This window comes from Tiliqua scincoides, chromosome 4, assembly GCF_035046505.1.
Source record: "Tiliqua scincoides isolate rTilSci1 chromosome 4, rTilSci1.hap2, whole genome shotgun sequence".
Lineage (NCBI taxonomy): Eukaryota > Metazoa > Chordata > Lepidosauria > Squamata > Scincidae > Tiliqua > Tiliqua scincoides.
This window is the reverse complement of record NC_089824.1, coordinates 83401043-83420253: the sequence shown is the minus strand read 5'-3', so window position 1 is coordinate 83420253 and position 19211 is coordinate 83401043. Positions and strand designations below refer to the sequence as shown.

The window sequence follows — 19211 nt, the reverse complement described above, 5'->3', positions numbered from 1 at the left end:
TTCCAGCAGTTCACCACACACTTGATCTGCCACCTCTCCCCAGCGAGTGGCATAGCTAAAACATCTATATGCTACCTGGGATCAAAGAAGATTATGTAGCTCCCCCTCCATGACAAAACCAAATTTAATTAAGTAAATAAATAAAAAATGTGCCCCTTATTGGTTAGAGACACTGTGTTGGGGTGAAGAGGGATGGTTATTCTCCCCCTGCTAAATATAAGAGGAGCACCACTTGAAAAAGTGCCTCTTTACCAGTTAGCAGGAGTAGCTGTGTTATGATACATGGAAATGAGAGCTGACTCATATTAACACTTTAGTGGTTCCATGCTGTATCATAACTACATCTCATTGATTCTCAGAACAATCAGTCCCATGGGTCGGTTTTGAGTTAAGAAAATTCACTTTTTGTTCTATAAGGCAGTTGCTTTTTTGTTTTCTGGTTAATTGGCCATAACATTTGATAGAATACATATATTCAAATGGGGTTTATTTCATTGCATTCCACTTTAAATTACCTTTCCAGTGATATATGACATGATGGTATTATTCGTACATACCAAATTTTTTTCACAGTTTTGGCCACTGGTGTCAAGCTCAGTTTGTTGGCCCCCTAAAGCTTGTTGCCCAGTGCGACTGCTACCCCTGCACCTCCTTAGCTACGCCCCTGTTGTAATGTCCTTTGAGATATAGAAACATCTTATTCCTTTTGTTATATGAATCACTTTGAGAATGGTTTTGCTAGAACATGTTTTATAAATATTCATCATTGACTTCCATTTTTGAAGGATTAGGGAATGAATGTGTGTAATTATTTTGACAAAAATGGAAGTGTTTTGTGAAGGGAGAATGAAATCATCAACCACTGCTGGCAGCAGGATCGGGGGAGGAGGGGCAGGAGGTCCTTGAACCAAGCCCAGTTCTGCCCCACTTCATGCCACTTTGCCCATTTAGCAAGGCAAATGTTGATGTCAGAGCTCCATGCCAGAGAGGAGAGCAGAGAGAGAGCACTGATTCATGAATGTTCAAGTAGCATTCACAAACCAATCAATCATTGGGGGTGGGGGGGCTCATATGAACCAAACAAATCACATCACATGCAACATAAATATTATTTCACCAAATAAATAAAAATGAAATACATTTTTGTGCCATTGCACATTTATTGGAAGGTCCCTAACTTTCAAAATGGTGAAAGAAGTATCTACTCCATAAGACACTGAAATTGCTCTAGTCATACAAGTCCTTCTTTCATTAAATTAGTTGGTATCTTCTTTTTGGTTCCAGAAGAATCTGATGAGAAATCAGATTCTTATTCTCACACAGAAAAAGTCAATCAACTCAACAAAGAGAATAATGAGAAGGCAAGCACTTTCTATGCTCAGAAACATTCTCCTACATCTCATACTTTTGAACCAACAGACAATGCAGAGGAAAGCCATATCAACAACTGGAAAAGTACTCTTCAGAAGACAACTGGAAAAAATCAGGTTGAAGTGAATTCAGTGAATGAAACTCATAAGGAACCAGGTTGCCAGGATACAAAGAGTGACTCTCAGGGACTCATAAAGACATGTGAGGAGTCTGAAGAAAGCCAAAAGGAAATAAGGAAAGAAATTAAAAGAAAAGATGCTGACGGGAATGAAGAGAATGAAGCATCAGCAACTACGTCCCAAAGTGAAGATACAGCAGAAGATGTTGACAGTTCACAAAAAATCCAGGTTCAAGACGTAAAGTATGTTTAAATCACCATACTATGTCATTTTGTATTCATTGCTAGAGTGTCTGTTTAATTTTGAATTGACCTGATCCACATTAACACCCTTTCTGCAGAAGAGTATTCAACTGTAGAATAATTTTCCCCTGATTCACCAGATAGAATTCTTTCCCCTCAGCTAATTGTTATGCAACACAGTCCTATGCGTGTTTACTCAGAAGTACATCCTATTATTTTGCGTAAGAGTTACTCCTGGGAAAGTGCACATAGGATTACAGCAGTGGTTCTCAAACGCTCTGGTAGAGTTTGCACCATCTCTGCAGCACTGCCACGTGGGGAGTTAATGATGGATTGGACTGAATGTCCACCAGGTCTATTAAAATAATGTGTCTTTGATTCATTTTAAAATGTGGCATTTTATGACACATTATGTCATAAAATCCCATTATGACACATAATCCCATTATGACACTTAGCTGGGATTGAGCAGATACTTTGACTATTGGTAGCTCATAGGTCATACACATTTATGAAACTTGGTCAGTGAGCCAACTAATATGTCTGTTAACAGTCATACTTGTGCTGCAGGATATTATAACCTGCTAAAGATATAATCCACGATCTTCCAAGCAGTTTTCTTACACAAGCCCTACTGAAATGAACAGGAGTTGCACAAGAGATGTAGACTGAAGCCAAAGCTGTTCATGACTTCCAGCATTACAAACAAAGGAAACATTTATATGGAAGCACCAGCAGTTTAAGGCTATTCTTGATAGCGAACAAAAAGTCATGCCCCAGTCCACAAATCAGTGCAAGAAGAACGGTTTAATATGTTCCTATTCCTAGGGTTGAGCAGGACTTTTTGGTTTTGTACTGTAAAGTTTGGTGGGAAGAAGAACTGTTCTTCCCCTGAGAAAATTCCATAATGGATTCTGGAAGCTAGACTGGATTCCACACTACAATGTGCAAAAGGGCCTTCAACATGTCAAGAAGCAGTGAAGATACCAATCCCTTGTTGCAGCAGAGGCTTACAGTCCTTTTTCTTAATGGCTCTAGAACAGTGGTGTCACTAGGGTTTGTGCCACCCAGCATGAGGCCAGCATGTCACCCCTATGATGGGCATCCTCCCATGCAGTGGATGGGACAACGCCCAGGGCAATAGGTGTGGTGATGTACCATCGCCCAGCCCCCTGATGGTTTTTTGGCTATAACGTTTGATAGAATAGAGATATTTCAACACGGTTTGTTTCATTGCATTCTGCATGACATTACACATCTATTGATATATAACATGATGGTATTAATCAAAAATACCACGATTTTAAAAATTTTGGTGAATAGTAGTGTCACCCCCCATGTGTCACCTGGTGCAGCCCGCACCCCCCGCCACACACACACACCTCCTTAGCAACACCAGCGATCTGGAACCTGCCAGAATGCAAATACCCCTGCTTCTATTCTGAAAATATTTACCCCCAGTCTATATTTGGAAGTTTTAGATGCCCACTGTGGTAGAGCTTGGCAGAACCCCTTTTTATTTCATCTATGATTGAGGATACCTGTGATATCCTCTGAATTTATTAATAATTTAGATTATAAACTTTTTTTTACATTTTATACATTTGCACAACAGGCCCATGATGTTGGTAATTCCCAGATGATAAAACTGGCACGCTGTGTAACGCATCCATGCAGAACAAGATTGTCCAGCATTTGATTAAGGATTTGAACCAAGGCCTTTATCTAATCCCACTAATCCCACTCTAGCACACTGGTTGTTGAAAGATGGTCAATTTTTATTTTAAAAGTCTATTCTGTTCACCCAGATAAACCTACTTACCTTAATAAATTGATTAATTACAAAAAGTAACGCTAAAAGGAAAATGGTCCTGTCATGTCTTGCCTATATTTCTGCTGCAGTTCGCTCTAAACATACTACTACAATAATCCACCTTTTGTCCTATAGGCATAAAGAGAATGAAAACCTCTTGTTCTCTCTGAAGGATGAGCAGACTGGCAGCAGTAAGCGTCGTGTGAATGATGAAGGGCTCATTAAAGATGACAACAAAAAGAGCAAGGTAGATGCAACAAATATCAGTGATAAACACAAACCAGAAGACTCAGCGCAGCTCAAGAATGCAGAATCTACACTGTCAGAAAAAACAAAAGGATCTAATTCCACTGCCGAGAACAGCAAATGTAATCGAAAGCCTTCTATAGAAGACGTTGGCAATACTACAACTGGTACGAACTTACTTTAGAAAATACATCTGCATTATCATTCCAAGAAAATGAGTGTCCTTCCTGTCCAGCTTAATGGCATCTAGTTAGCCAATGTGAGATACAGGAAGCTGGACTAGATTGTTCTTTGGCCTGATCCTGCAAAGCTCTTCTTACTTTTCACATATACAGTGAGGGCTACTGCAGTGAAGAAGTCTCCAGAGCTTCTACAGCTCCCTGAAACACACCAGTTTCTGAGCAGTTCAAGTGCAGAACCAAGACTTCTGAAGTTCAAATAGATTCTGGAAAATGTGTGAAAGGTTTAACCCGCAACTGGATGAAAAATCCAATGCTACTAAGCCTTTCCAGAGTACAATTAGTTGGCTGGATGGGCAGTGGTCCAGGATTGGTCTAAGCCCTCCTGGCACCTGAAGTAGTGTGCCAAATGCTGCCACCCTCCTTGCACAGCCACTCTCCCTTACCTAATGGCATGCTGGCTGCAACCACCTCCAACACTCTTCCTCCTCTTCTACTCCCTGGATTTGAAAAGAAAGATGGAAACAGAGCACAGGTATTGCAGAAAGGAGATTAGTGGGCTAGATCGAGGATGAGGAAGAGGAGGAGTGATGGCAGCAGGCATCCCTTACCAATGCACCACCCAAGGTTACCATTTCATGGATGAACCAAACCAATAGTGATCATTGGACTTCACTCTCAGGCCTTGATAATAACACAATCCTATGCATATCTACTCAGAAGTAAGTCCTGTTGAGTTCAATGGGACTTAAGGACACAATCCTAGCCAGCCTCTGCACTGGCAGAATGCATGTTGCACTGGTTCTAATGCTGTAAAGCACTTTGCAACAGTATAGCAATTAGGTATGCAACATGGGGGGGGGGAGTTAGTGCTGGCAGAAGGAGCAGCGCGAGCCAACCATGGTAAGTTCCCGCTGAACAGTGTAGAGTGGAAAGGGGCAGGAAATGGGGTAAGGTGGCAGCAGGCGGTGGGCAGATCAGACCCAGGCAGAGGTGGGATTGTTTGCACTGGTGCGCTGCATCCTGTTCCCCTACTTGTGCCTGATTTGCCAACATGTGTCAAAGCAGACTTGGCACCAGTGATTTAGCTGCTGCTGGTCTGAGTAGATCTGTGGTGCAGGGTGGGGCTTGCCCCAGGGCAAGGCTTTCCACCTGCTAAATTCCCTTGCAGGATACATAGTAAGCCGTGCTATCAGTGCTGCTGCAGGGGACCTTGTTCTGGATTGGGCTGCTCATCCCGGGTAAATGTGTATAGCATTGGAGCCTAACTTTCTCATACAGCTTGTTTCTTGGAAATGATGCATAAGTATCACACTTCTCTGTTGCACGTGTGGCACTAACATTATCTTATCAGTTGTAGATGACAGCCCACCTCCTCCAGCCCCTTTTGATCATCGGATTGTCTCAGCAAAAAATGCAGGGATCAACAGCTTTTATCATGTTCACAAAGGTGACGTCTTGGGCGGGTAAGTTCAACAAAAGGCATTGTAATTCAAATGTTTAAACCTTTGTTTTCTGTTTGGTTTGCCAATCGCTTGTAGTTGAATTCATGCAATAGTGCACCTAAGATGTGGACCAACAATCTGACTGTATCTGTTATTGAACTGCAGCAATCAGGCTATAGTCAAGAGATCAAATTTTTGAATTTGATCAAAATTTGATCCCTCATGTTACTCCTTCAAAACTAGCAAATTAAGAAGCTGTTAGGTCAACACAAGCAGAAAGCAATACAAAACAGAGTACATTTTGATCCTTCAAATGCACCTTTGCCAGAAATAGTTCTCAAAGAATGCATTCTAGTGGAGTACAGGCTAAGTTTCAACTATTCAAAAATAAAAACAATTTTAAAACATTTCAACTGGACTCAGTCCTGGAATCACCAATTTTTTCCTCTCGCTTTTTTTCCCTTCCAGTGGACGATTTGGCCAGGTGCATAAATGTGAAGAAAAATCGACAGGTCTCAAATTAGCTGCCAAAATTATAAAAGCAAGAGGTGTAAAGGAAAAGGTAAGAATGACTTGGGTGTGAACAGTAGCTTGCAGTAGAACTTTCCACATGAGGTTTTATAAACCTAAGCTATTGTCCTGCTTGTGCAAGGTCTATCAAGTGGCACCTGCTCGTTTTGCTGCCTTCTGTGGGGTTCCATTTTTGCTGTCAGTGCTGACACATTGGTGCACAGAACTCTGTGAACCTTAATTTCTGTCTCACTTTTAGCTCTTCAAATCTGTCTACAAGGTCTATAGCCTATAACTAGATTGTCTGGTTGTCACAAATCTCTCAAATTATTTCTCATTTCTTTCATATGCAAGAGAAATTGAGACATTGTTCTTTTTGTAATTTCCTTTTCTCAGTTTTTTTTTTAAATCAAAAAGCAAGTTATTGATAAATTATTGTCATGATTTATTTAGGGTACAATTCTAGTAGGTCACCCTTGGGGTGGTGCAAGAAAGCCCAGGAGGGTTGCAAACATGCCATAAAGCACGTTTGCACCTCCTCGAGAGTCAGCTGGGCTGGCGCAGGGATGTGCGCTGGCCCACGGAATCCAGCTGAATCCAACCTCTGCGTCAACTTTGACAGGGAGCCTTGTGTTGGCTGAGCTTGGCCAAAGTAAAGCTATTGAATTGAATTCAATTCATTCAAAAACGTCTGGGTTGGGAGGCCAGGTGCAGTGTGACAAACACCAGTAAGAGGCTCAGGGTGGATGGGAAGGCTTTTCTGAGCATGGTAAAGCATGATTTCGAGTTCTGCCCACCAATCTCCTACCGCTTTTTGTTGTGTCACATTCCTGGTCTCATTGCTGGGCAGCAGATGTCCAGGGGTCCCTCGAGTACCACCAGATACCACCTCAAGTACCACTGATGATGATGATGATGATGATTAACAGTATTTATATACCACTTTTCAACTAAAAGTTCACAAAGCGGTTTACAGAGAAAAATCAAATAACTAAATGGCTCTCTGCCCCAAAAGGGCTCACAATCTAAAAAGATGCAAATGAATACCAGCAGGCAGCCACTACAGACAGTGCTGGGGTGAGGTGGGCCAGTTACTCTCCCCCTGCTAAAAAAAGGAGCACCCACTTGAAAAAGTGCCTCTTACACAATTAGCACGGGTGCACCTGTACCACTGATGGCACCTGTACCACTGGTTGAGAAACACTGCTCTATTACACAGAGATGGTTTGCGGCCCATTGTGAGCAGTAGCATGTTCAAGTGATAAGGGGAGACTCAATCTCTTTTATAGTCCTTCTTACATTTAACACTGGTCATTTGTTCTTCACAGGATGAAGTAAAAAATGAGATCAACGTAATGAACCAGTTGAACCATGTGAACCTCATTCAGTTGTATGATGCATTTGAATCAAAAAATGATATTGTTCTCATTATGGAATAGTAGGTGTCCACTTTTCATCTTTTCAAAATTTATTTATTTATTTATTTATTTATTATGATCTTAAGACAGTGGCTGTGTTCACACCATGTGTTTTTCTGTTCTTCTCCTCCTGCCCCACTGTATCAGCAACCAATCAGCTCAGCCCTGCAAACCTGGCCGAAGGTACAAACATTATGGGATCATGGACACTGAAAGCAAACTGTAGATTCCCTCAATGTGCATCTAATCTCTACAGTCTGCACAGTCACTTTGCCCCCCATATCCTCCATGTTCTGTAATGTGTGTACCTTGGGATAAATAGGGAGGGCTGAGGACACTGGATTCAGTAGGCTATAAGGAAAAACAAGCTCTCAAGAAAGAGTCTTATCAACATTGATCAATGCTATTTGTAATCCATGGAAAAAATTCTCTGTTAATTTTCTGCTGAGCGGGGCAACTGAGAGACAGCGGTTATTAGCATGCTGGCTATGAACAACTGAAACAGTACTATCAATGTTAAGGTTAGTTACATTCGAAAGAGCAAACATTCCACACATGCATATGTAGTAGGATTGTTTCCTTAGCATATATATGTGCTAGGTTCTCTGACTGCAACCATAACTGCACTTAAAGTAGAGCAACCACGATGTTTCATAATTTGACCACTGATTTGCCCAATGTGTGTTTTTTTATTATTATTATTTAAAACAATTTTGCCCCATTTTTGTAAAAGCTACAAGTTACAATAAAAACAACATCAATACAAGTAACTCACAATAGCAGCAATGTGTCAGTAAAGGGCTGGTTAGAAAAAAAAATAAGCCTATCTACTGAAGAAAAAAAACACGCATCTATTTAAAAAACAAGTTGCTTCACAACTGCACTGACAACCATCCCAAGCTATGTGAAAAGAATTCCCAGCTTCTCAAAAACTAAAGAAGGCCAAGACAGACTTCCTTGATAGAGTGAAGGAAAAAGTGCCCTACTCGGCTCTCTACCTCTGTTAATTCCCATAATCTCTGAACTGATGTTCATGAAATCTGTCCCCTCCCTCTATATCCTTGTGTCATCCTGTTATGTATGCAAGTTATGCAGGATCGAAATCCTGCATAACCGATTGGCCCAGACTTATGGCTGGCCAATCGGGTGATGGATCAAAATCCTACCATCCAATTGGCCCTCTAGTGAATGTTTCAATTGTACCAATCATAGGGAGTCTGGGCGGAGCTAAAGGCTATAAAAGGCAGGGGTGTTTGCCTTGTGTCAGATTCATTGCTAGGTTCTGTTCCGAAGATGGAATAAACGTATTGAGCTGTTATCACTATGCTTTCCTTTATTCGCATGGACCCACTATATAATACATCCTGTCCCTGGAAGGGGAGATACTATGGGCCCAATCCTAAATGGTGCACGCTGGCTTATTCCACTGGATCCTGAGCTCTATGTTGGGCTGCTCAGCCTGACACAGAGGTTCTTGATTCTATGGCAGCCCAAGGGCTCCCGTGGAATCAAGTAGCCCCATTGCAGGGCTACATCCCTTACCCAGGGGAAGGGGACAGAAGTCCCCTTTCCCCGAGGAGCTGCTTGGCAGCCGTTTCAGCGCCAAGGCAGTCCCGGCAGAATGGGCAGCTCAGGATTGGGTTGTATATCACGTTAAAAAATGTGATCTTAAAATAAATACTTTTTGTGAACTTTTCAAATTTACACAGAAATTCAGTCTGTGAAATGTGAGTTTTTTTTAATTTTGCATGTAAGACACATGCCTATTTGACTGATATCCTTCAGAAAAATTAATTTTTGATTCTGTTTTTTCAGTGTGGAGGGAGGAGAACTGTTTGATCGAATTATTGATGACAACTGCAGCTTGACTGAAATGGATACCATCTTGTTCATAAAGCAGATCTGTGCAGGGATTCAGCACATGCATCAAATGTATATTCTTCATTTAGACCTGAAGGTACTAAGCATTGGTTATACCACCCATATGATTAACATGACTATTTGTCATATCTTCTGAAGCACTTTTACCAGACTGAAGGGCCACTGGCCCTTACCAAATTGTAACTACAATGGATGGCACATATCCTTTCTGGTATTTGTTCTCTCAAGATGATTTTGCAGAAGCTTTTTTAACTATTAAGAACCTAAGAAGCATCCTGTTTCTCATAATGTCCCATCAGATGCCTCTAGGAAGTTCATATGAGGGTATGCAGATTACACCCTTCTCACCATTGCTTTTCTATAACTGGTAACCTGATAGCCATCATGACTAGAAGCAATTGATAGTCCTATCTTCCACAAATTTTATTATTATTGATTTTGCAGTGACTTAAGGTCTTTTCCAAAATTACTCTCCCTGCAGTTATTGAATGTGTGGGTTGGGAATGGGGGCCACACTGGCTAACCATGATCCCCATTAACATATCCACTAGCCGCACTCCAAGTTGTCTGCGCATTCAGCATTTGCATAGGCAACATGGAATGCATGAAGAATTCCAAGTAGTTTTTTTTTGCACATTCAGCATATGCTGACAGTGAACATGTGAACACTCAATGGGAAATATGGGGAGAGAAACTTCTGAAAAGGACTTTAATGAACAGCAAGTTAGTGTTCAGCTTCACATATCGCTTGAAATTTGTCCATGAGCAGTCTGATGCAAAACCTTGCTAAGCTAAACTTGAGTGCAGGCAGATCTTGATTAACACAGTCTTAATTTGCACATTTTTGAGATGGTGTGATTTGCAAATTAATATCGGCAGTCTAATCTATGCCGGCAAATTTCAAAATAATGCAGTCAATTAACAGCTAAATAGTGCTAATGAGAAATTCTGTTAGATACTGGCAGCTTCCTCTGAGGAAGGGTGTCTCCTCTGAAGCCAGAAGACAGAACAAGAGAGAAAGTAAATGCATTCACAGAGCTGCTACTTACTACTTTCTTGGTTTCCTTACTGACATCTTTGTTTTCCTCACTGTGTAAATTGAGAATGGCCTGTACATGGATTTAGAATAAAAATCTTTTCATAAGAACAGCCCCGCTGGATCAGGTCATAGGCCCATCTAGTCCAGCTTCCTGTATCTCACAGCGGTCCACCAAATGCCCCAGAGAGCACACCAGATAACAAGAGACCTGCATCCTGGTGCCCTCCCTTGCATCTGGCATTCTGACCTATCCCATTTCTAAAATCAGGAGGTTGCACATACACATCATGGCTTGTAACCCATAATGGATTTTTCCTCCAGAAACTTGTCCAATTCCCTTTTAAAGGTGTCCCGGCCAGATACCATCACCACATCCTGTGGCAAGGAGTTCCACAGACCAACCACATGCTGAGTAAAGAAATATTTTCTTTTGTCTGTCCTAACTCTCCCAACACTCAATACTCATATTTCAGGACTGAAAGCAAATTGATATCCAAGAAGTGCTTTATGAATATATTTCAACTTTAAGGCCTAACTTGATGTTGTATGCAAACATGACCAACAAAAACCCAGCAAGGAAATGCTTTGGGGGGGAGGAAATAGTGTGGAGACACAGAGTTTGCTAATGGTGGTTTGCCTCTTGATGATCCAGATTCATTTAACCCCCTCCTACTTCATTTATATATGAGAAAAGTGTATAGCTGATTTGCCCAGGATTCATATATCAGCTACTGGGTGGAGAGGAGCAGTGAATTAAGAAGTCCAGAACTGACAGTTCAATTTCAAAGATGGGGCAAAGCTTTTTTTTTTTTTTTAATTTCCCAATATCAGCTCATTATGGACTGCAAAATCACAACACCAGCTTCCTGAAGCTCAGCCTGAGTGCTTGAATTCCCCTTTCTGAAAGCTCACTAATGAGCTTTTTATCTTGAGTTGCTGCATTATGTCAAACAAAAATGCACCAGAGAGGGAAAAGCTGCACTGGCAGAGAGTTCCCAGCCTCAATTACCGCATGATTATAACATGAGATAGCGACAGAGGCTAACCTGCTTCAAGACGCCAACACCAAGATGCATATTTTTATACTCAGTCATCTTTTTAATGCTGATTCTAGTGCAATTCACTCAAAGCCTTTACCATTTCACATAACTGCATGCTCTTCTTTCTCCTGGCAGCCTGAGAATATCCTGTGTGTCAATCGAGAGGCAAATAAAATAAAGATTATTGACTTTGGACTGGCAAGGAGGTATGTTGTTTTAATCATGTTACCCGCACTTCCCATTTCCTCAATTCCAGGCCTACTGCATTTGTTGTGATATTGGGAGGAACAGCAGAATAAGAAGAATTCTAGGTAGGCAACTGGAAGACAGTTAAGTTTGGGGATTGTTGGTTCATCCAGTATAGAAACATTTGATGATGACGCCAGTAGCATTTCTGTTGAGTAGGTTTTTTCACTTTACCAGCTATACAGAAGGTTGAAATGATTGCTTTTTGCATGCAAGGCATATAAATGCTTAAGCATGGAATCCTATGTTCATTTTCCTGAGAGTAAGCCCTACTGAACTTGTTGACCCTTATTTTTGAATAGATGTGCATGAGATTGTTTTGCTAATGAACCAGAAGAGTGATCCAGTGCTTCTCCTGCCTCCCAGTGAATTCTGTTTCTTCCCATCCTAAGACTTGAATGCAGGGAGCTAAACTGGCACAAGAAAAGCTATAGTGAATGAATGGAGGTGTTCAGAGTAAATGCCATCTTTCCAAATTAACATTCTCTGGTTCCTATAGCAGGATTCTCATGTTTTGTTTTGTTTTTCTTCATCAAATAATCTGCTAACTTGAGTTTAAGTTCCTTAAAAGTGTTCCTTTGTTTTTCATTTTACTTCCTAAGAGTAGAACTACACATAACAATAAACAGAAGCAGTGCTCATATTATGGGAGAAAAGATGGGAGAGCCATTAATGAAAACTATAAGCCCTGTCTGCTAACTCCTCCCAGTTCTAGTCAAATCACCTTATAGTTAACCATGTCTTCAATAAAGCAGTAGCTAAAGAGGCCATCACAAAAATTAATGTTATGTTTTTATCTGCTTTTAAATTATGTTTTTGACTTGTTTTAACCTTGTTTTGTAAGCCACCTTGAGTCCCTTTGGGGAGAAAGGTGGGGTAAAAATAAAGTATAATAATAATAATAATAATAATAATAATAATAATAATAATAATAATAATAATAATAATAATAATAATAATAATAATAATGGGGCAGGCTCCCTCTTCCGAATTTAAGCATTGAAAAGAGCATCGACAGCCCTCAACCAAGCTCTCACCTTTCTAATATGTAGGAAAATTTACCCCATGGTCTAATGGCATCACACTGTCCATTACCACACTCCTTCAACCACTTATTTGAAATGTCCTAATAATGAAATCATAAGCATGTGTTATAGAAATCATCCTTGTTGTAATTAGTTGTCATGGATTTCATTCTTGTTTTTTAGATACAAACCAAGAGAGAAACTTAAGGTCAACTTTGGCACTCCAGAATTCCTGGCTCCTGAAGTTGTGAACTATGACTTTGTCTCCTTTCCTACTGACATGTGGAGTGTAGGTGTTATTGCCTACATGTTGTAAGTAGGGCTAAGTTTCTTTTATGATTGATGTTGATGAAAATTATAGCTAGAGTTGCCACCAAATGTTTGCTTAAAATGTAGGTGTCTAGTTTGTACTGAAAGTTAATTTCGGGTTACACAATGTGAGTTTTTCCTGCCTTTTCCCTCCTTAGACTCACTGGATTATCTCCATTTCTGGGCGAGGATGATAATGAGACACTGAACAACATCATGGCTTGTAGATGGGATTTTGATGATGAAGAATTTGACCGTGTGTCTGAGGAAGCGAAAGACTTCATAACTAAGCTTCTTGTCAAAGAAAAAAGGTAATTAGTTTTCTAACTGTTGGACTTTAGAATACTCCTCCTCCACATGTTATTCTCACATATGTATATGTTTGTTAAATCTCTAAAGTCTTTATTAGTGTCATCTGGTAGGCTCCAGAGAACTTCATGAAGATCCTTACAGTGGAAATCTAGTGAAACAAACAAGGGCATATGTGACAATTAAGAATTTTTCATTTAATTTCATGGGAAAGGATTTAGCATATGCTTAAGTGATTCCTTATCTTTAAAGTGGTGTCCACTTATATTTAGCAGGGGGAAAGCAACTCAAATTCCTTTTCCATACCATGGTGTCTTTTCCAGTGGCTATTGCTAGTGATTCTTTTTTGAGATCTGTGAGAGCTAGTGTATCACTGTTGTTAAGTCATGGCCTGCAAATCAGGACTTTCCTGGTTCAGTCTCTCCTCTGCCATGAACTCATGAAGTAGTAGCCTTAGGTAAGCCACTCCATCTCAGCATCCTCCCAGCTGCAATACAGGGATAATAATACAAAGGGCCCAATCCTATCCAATGCTGCAGCCCCTATGCAGTCTGAATTAAGGGAACAAATGTTTCCTTACCTTGAAGAGGCCTCTGTTATTGCCTCCCCACTACAGGATGTAGTGTAGTGCATGCCCTATTGAGACAGCTGCATCAGTGCCAGAAAGTTAAATAGGATCGGGCCCTTACTTATTTTACAGGGTTGTTATATTACCTCAGAATAGTACAAATGAAGAGCTTTGCACTCTCAGAAAGTGCACTACAAATATGGGCAGCCCAATTCTCTGCCTGGGCAGCGCCACTCGCTCGTGCACTGCCTGGGCAAGGATAATTACAACTGGGCTGTAAGGCATGTTGCAGCAGCCAGAATGAGTGAGACACTGACAGAAAGGCCAGCACTCTGGATGCTGGACCTCCATGCTGGTGGGATGAGAAGAAGAGCACCTGCTGATAAGTAAACTGCAGCTCAGTGTGGAGGTTTTTCTAGAGGGTGAGGACAGAGTGGGGATGAATGGGCAGAGAGAAGGTTAGTCAGAGGGCAGATTGGGCCCATGAGGGAGCGGGAAAGACGGTAGAGGCTGCAGCTGGATCCTATCCTCCTTCCTGTGCCTCAGAGCCCAAAATGGATCTCCTCAGTTCTGTGCCAGCAATTGAGTTGGTGCAGATCCAAGTATACCTGTGTTTCTCAACATTTGAACTCCACTGTACCACTTCACATGGTCCACCTGTTGGAAGTACTACCAGATGTAACTAGTGATGACATCAAAGCCAGATTGTTCTGGGTTGGGAAGCCAGTCGCGATGCAACAAACACCACTAAGAGGCTCAGGATGGGTGGGGAGGGGCTTTTTTGAGTGTAGAAAAGCATGCTTTGTCGCTCTGCCCATCAATCTGAGCCTCCACCACTGATTGATTTTTCACATTCCTGGTCTTGCTCCTGGCAGTAGGGGTCTAGTGAGTACCAGTGGTTGAGAAACACTGAAGTAGACCCATCAGGGTTGCAAGGGTACTACATAGCACTATAAATGTTCCTTTACCCTGAGGAGACCTCTGCCTGCTTTACTTGCCTTGCAGGCTTCAGCAGCAGTCATTATGGCAGCAGTATACAATGGGACAGGCAAAGAGCATAGGATCAGGCCCTAAGTATTATTGTTATTATCAACCATTATTCATTTATTATGCTAATAAAATCTCAGTTGCAGTCAGTAAATATTCGCGTCGACTTACCCTTCTCTGCCTCACTTTCCAGTACTGGCACAGCTGTGCCAAAAGGACATGTGCTGCATCCTGCACTCACGGAGGCTCCTCAAAGGAAGGGAATGTTTGTTTCCTTGCCTAGGAGCTGCATTGCCCTTATGTCGGTGCTGGAAAGTGGGTTAGAATTGCGCCTTCTGTCCCTGGCCACAAGAAGCCAATTTGAAGATAAATGTTTTGCAGAAAATCTAGAAGCTCCAACTCATACTTTGCCATGTGTCTAAGGAAAAGGAATTGCACAATTGATAGTTACCCTGCACATCCCTGATTTTGTCTGATCTCGGAAGCTAAGCAGGGTCAGGCCTGGTTAGTACTTGGATGGGAGACCGCCTGGGAATACCAGGTGCTGTAGGCTTATACCATAGTCTTTCGAGACTGAAGGTTGCCAACCAGTATCTCTTGATACACCCTTGTGATCATAAGTTTATCACTGATGCACCAAAGTCAAGAGAATCTTCTTGTTTGATCCTTATGATCACTATGGAACATGAGCTCTTTTAAAGTCCCAAGCTACTGCTATCCATTGCCACTGATTGACTACCAGCTTGTATTAAGACACCCTTCTGACACAAACATTTTGAAAGCTACAGTCATTATGTATCCATTACATTTCAACCTTCTATTTTTTTCCTCTTTAGCTGGAGGATAAGTGCAACTGCATGCTTAAAACATCCTTGGCTGAATGACCAAACACTCCACCACAAACTCCAAACTCAGGTTGGTAGAACTGAATAGAATTGTTCTTTGTATTTATGCCACTGTTGCCATTAAATGAGACGTATTTTAGACATGCTCTTCTCTTGTTCCTGCACTGATGCAGCAAACTTGCATACATTCAGCATGGGAATTTTGCTGGCTGGAGTTCTCAAATACAACATCTATTCCCTTGCCCCAGCCATGGCAATGGGTCTACTTGGACCTGTACATGCTAAATCAGTGGCGCAAGTCTAAGTTGATCCATGTCAGCAGATCTTATCCAAGAAGGGGGCTAGGATACAGCACATGCCAGTGCTGCCCATCACAAACAGCTTTTCAAAATTTGATTCTGCCAGGCATGCCCTAGCAAATTTTTTGGAATGAATGGTGCAGAACCATGCCTGCTAGCCCTACTGAAGTTGTTAGTCCATATATATGTGCGTAACCCAACATTTGTACATTAGCCTTTTGTGTGATAAGTCTCTATGGGCATATAGCTCTTCCACAGTATGAAGAAACCTAAGTCAATCAGGGTTTCTGACCCTTTGGAAGAGCTCTTTGTGTGTACAACTCTTTCACCAACAAGGTGAACATGCAGACATCAGGGACATAGTTAGCAGCCACGCTGACATCAGGGGGAGAACCAGTGAGCAGGACCACTTTCATATTTTCACTGAACATGGGCAGGGGGAACATCTGAACATCTGATGGAATCCTGTTGTTCCCAACATAACTTCTCCTCTTAACATTCCATGACAGTGTTACTTAACTGAATTGTAGGGTGAGAGTATCCTACCTCTTGACTGGTTCTATGTTCTTGTTGCTTGCTATACCAGCCCATAACCCAAATTTTGACTTCTCGTATGATGTTCCTGTGAGTGCCCAATTTGCACAAATTCTCAATTGTTTAGCATGCAAAGAATCATGCTAATCATGTGTTTGGTGCCACAAAGTTGTTAGATCAGACATGTAGAAATAACTTGATGCTATGTCTACATGAGTCTCTCTATGCCCTTTTTTCCAACTAAGTAAAGACATGTTACTGTAGTTATTTGCCAATTCTTATGCAGTCGTCAACCAATTCTTATAAATATTACCTTTATTTCTGTTGTTCTTGTAGAGGAAGGCTGAAAATTGCTCTGGATCTAAAGCACCCAAAGCTCCATAACCTCTCTGAGAAACAAAAGGTTGGTATCCAGTTTTTATCATAGGTAGGTATCAGACCCACTGTACACATTTTAGACACCTTATGGAGGCCATACAAATTGTTGTTTGTGGCACCTCTTGACATATCGTGTTCACAACGGGAATTGGGAGAGTCTTTTCCTCTGTCACAAATGGCCAAGACAAATCACCAGATCTTTGTGTTAACAAAAGATGCTATGTAAAACTATTTAAAATGGCTTCCTCATCATGGCCATAGGGTGTCCACTCACCTTCCATGAAATATCAAAACAAATAGCTTTAACTGAGTACAGATAGATTCAATTATCATTTTCAGGTGCTCTAGAACTTGATTAGATTTATTTCATGTATTTGTCCCCCCTTTCTGCCATCTTGGAAATCAAGTGATGCACATGAAATTCTCAGGTACTGACACACCTAGACTTCTTTGGCTTCAGCAAGGTGGCTGTATCATGCCCTACACAGCACCAAAAATGTAGGCTTGATGATAACTTTTGATCGCAAACAGGGCTATGTACTCCATGCTGGAAAAAAGAAATTCAACCCCAAATTTGGAAACCAGGGAAGCTGGATTTTGCAGGCTGCCTAAGGCTGCAATCCTAAATAGACTTACAGCCCAAGCCTACCCTCTGCCCCCCCCCGCTGATGCAGACTGTATACTCATTAACACGGTCAGAGAATCAACTTCTACTCCATAACTCTACATTAGCAACAATAAACAAGAATTATGAAAACTATATTAGCAACAAAAAACAAGAAAGCTTTGAGCCAGAAGCTTTGGCCTCTATTAGTAGACCTTTGGCTTTTTCATTACAGCAGGCTCCATCAGTGGCTCGCAGTCTTGGCCTTCAGATCCCTGAGGGATTTAGAGCAAAGTTTTTGCCTTCAGGCTTTTGAGCAGCACTACATTTGAACAGCTAGCCAGGATTCCATTTTCTGGGGGAAGACAGTCTCCTAAATCATTACATCCCTTGTTGCAGATCTTATTTTGAGCTGACCACAGAAACTGAAGGTTTTTGCTGGTCATTGTCTGCTCTAAAGCACCGTGGGAACCAGTTCAACAGACTCTAGAGTCTGTCTAAAGAAGGCTCCTTCTGGATTTGCAAAGGCTGAGAATGCTGGTATTATCATAACCACATTAAAAAAACACACATGCAACAAAGCCTTGACTATTAACTCTGGGACCAAAGATATGAAGCATGCCACTTTTGGTTTTGACTGTCAGTTCTGAATAGTGTTCATGTGATAATATATATCCTGCCCATATTGCAAGTATAATTGAGTGGTTTGTAGTGCGAGCATTGTTTTGCAATGACTGTCCTGCGAGCTTCAAGGTTCCTAGTTTATAATGGGTTCCTGTAAGTTGCATAACATGTCTGCAGTTCTAAACCACTCAGACCACATTATTCCCAACCACTTCAATGGACTGAGTCAAAACTTGTGGGACAGACATATCTGTGTCATTTATAGAGAGGGGTATGGCAGCATTACCTACTCCTCCAGGCCTTCATTTTATTACCCATAAAGCAGTGGTTCCCAAACTTTTTTGACTGGTGACTTCCTTGACCTACTGGGCCATTGGCCACAGCTTCCCATTAGGGCTACAATCCTATACAATGTATAGGGTGGCAGGTTTTTCAGGAAGATTCTGCTGCTCCCCTGGCTGAGCCACAGCTCACAGTTTGGGAACCACTACCATAAAGGGTAACTAAGTAAGTGTGATGCACCCAACTTTAGACAAGTCTAAAAAAGCTGTGGTTAGTTATTTTGTGACTTTGAAAAAAGGAAAGTTCCATTTTTATAAATGTACATTACAGTGAATTTTAGAATTAGCATGCATAACCTCTCACCCAGCAAAAGTTAAAACCATATTCTTTTGTATAAAAAGAGGGGGGGGGAAAATCCTAAATTAATGGTCCCATTCTGACTAGGCTGTGCAAGATTTTTTTAATATGCAATTATTCCAATAGTTGTTGTTATGAAACACTTCGTTTGTTAAAATAACATTCACCCCATTATTGTTCCATTCCCTTCTGAAGGCTGCAGTCCATATATAGGTGTGCCCTGGTATCCCTGGAGGTTCCGTTCCAGAACTACCAACCCCCATAGTTAACTGAAACCGTGGATACCAGGAAATGCCCCCTCCACCCTTCAGAGGCAGGGGGGAGCTCTGCTGTCTGCAGCCTCTACCATCAGTCCGTGGGCTAAGCCAGGCTCAGACTGAGCCTTAAAGTAAAAAAAATTTTAAAAGGCAACTGTTTCTCTGTTAAATCAGAAGTGATGTTTTTAATACCTTATAAAGCATTCAGAGACTCGGAGAAACTTCCCCTGGGCTTCCCCGGGCCTCCTAATTCCTTATAGTAGTAGTAGTTGGCAACCTTTAAA

General features: G+C 41.4%; 1 protein-coding gene across 1 annotated transcript in view; it reads left to right on the top strand.

The window, feature by feature from the left end:
- Window positions 1-15680, top strand: part of MYLK4 (myosin light chain kinase family member 4) — a 71385-nt gene extending 55705 nt beyond the window's left edge. Inside the window, exons 4-13 of the mRNA XM_066624462.1 lie at window positions 1285-1732; window positions 3681-3958; window positions 5325-5436; window positions 5884-5977; window positions 7254-7363; window positions 9159-9300; window positions 11439-11509; window positions 12758-12886; window positions 13042-13194; window positions 15584-15680. Coding sequence (XP_066480559.1) covers window positions 1285-1732; window positions 3681-3958; window positions 5325-5436; window positions 5884-5977; window positions 7254-7363; window positions 9159-9300; window positions 11439-11509; window positions 12758-12886; window positions 13042-13194; window positions 15584-15680 — 1634 coding nt within the window. The remainder of the gene's footprint in view (window positions 1-1284; window positions 1733-3680; window positions 3959-5324; window positions 5437-5883; window positions 5978-7253; window positions 7364-9158; window positions 9301-11438; window positions 11510-12757; window positions 12887-13041; window positions 13195-15583) is intronic.
- The last annotated feature ends 3531 nt before the right edge of the window (window positions 15681-19211 follow it).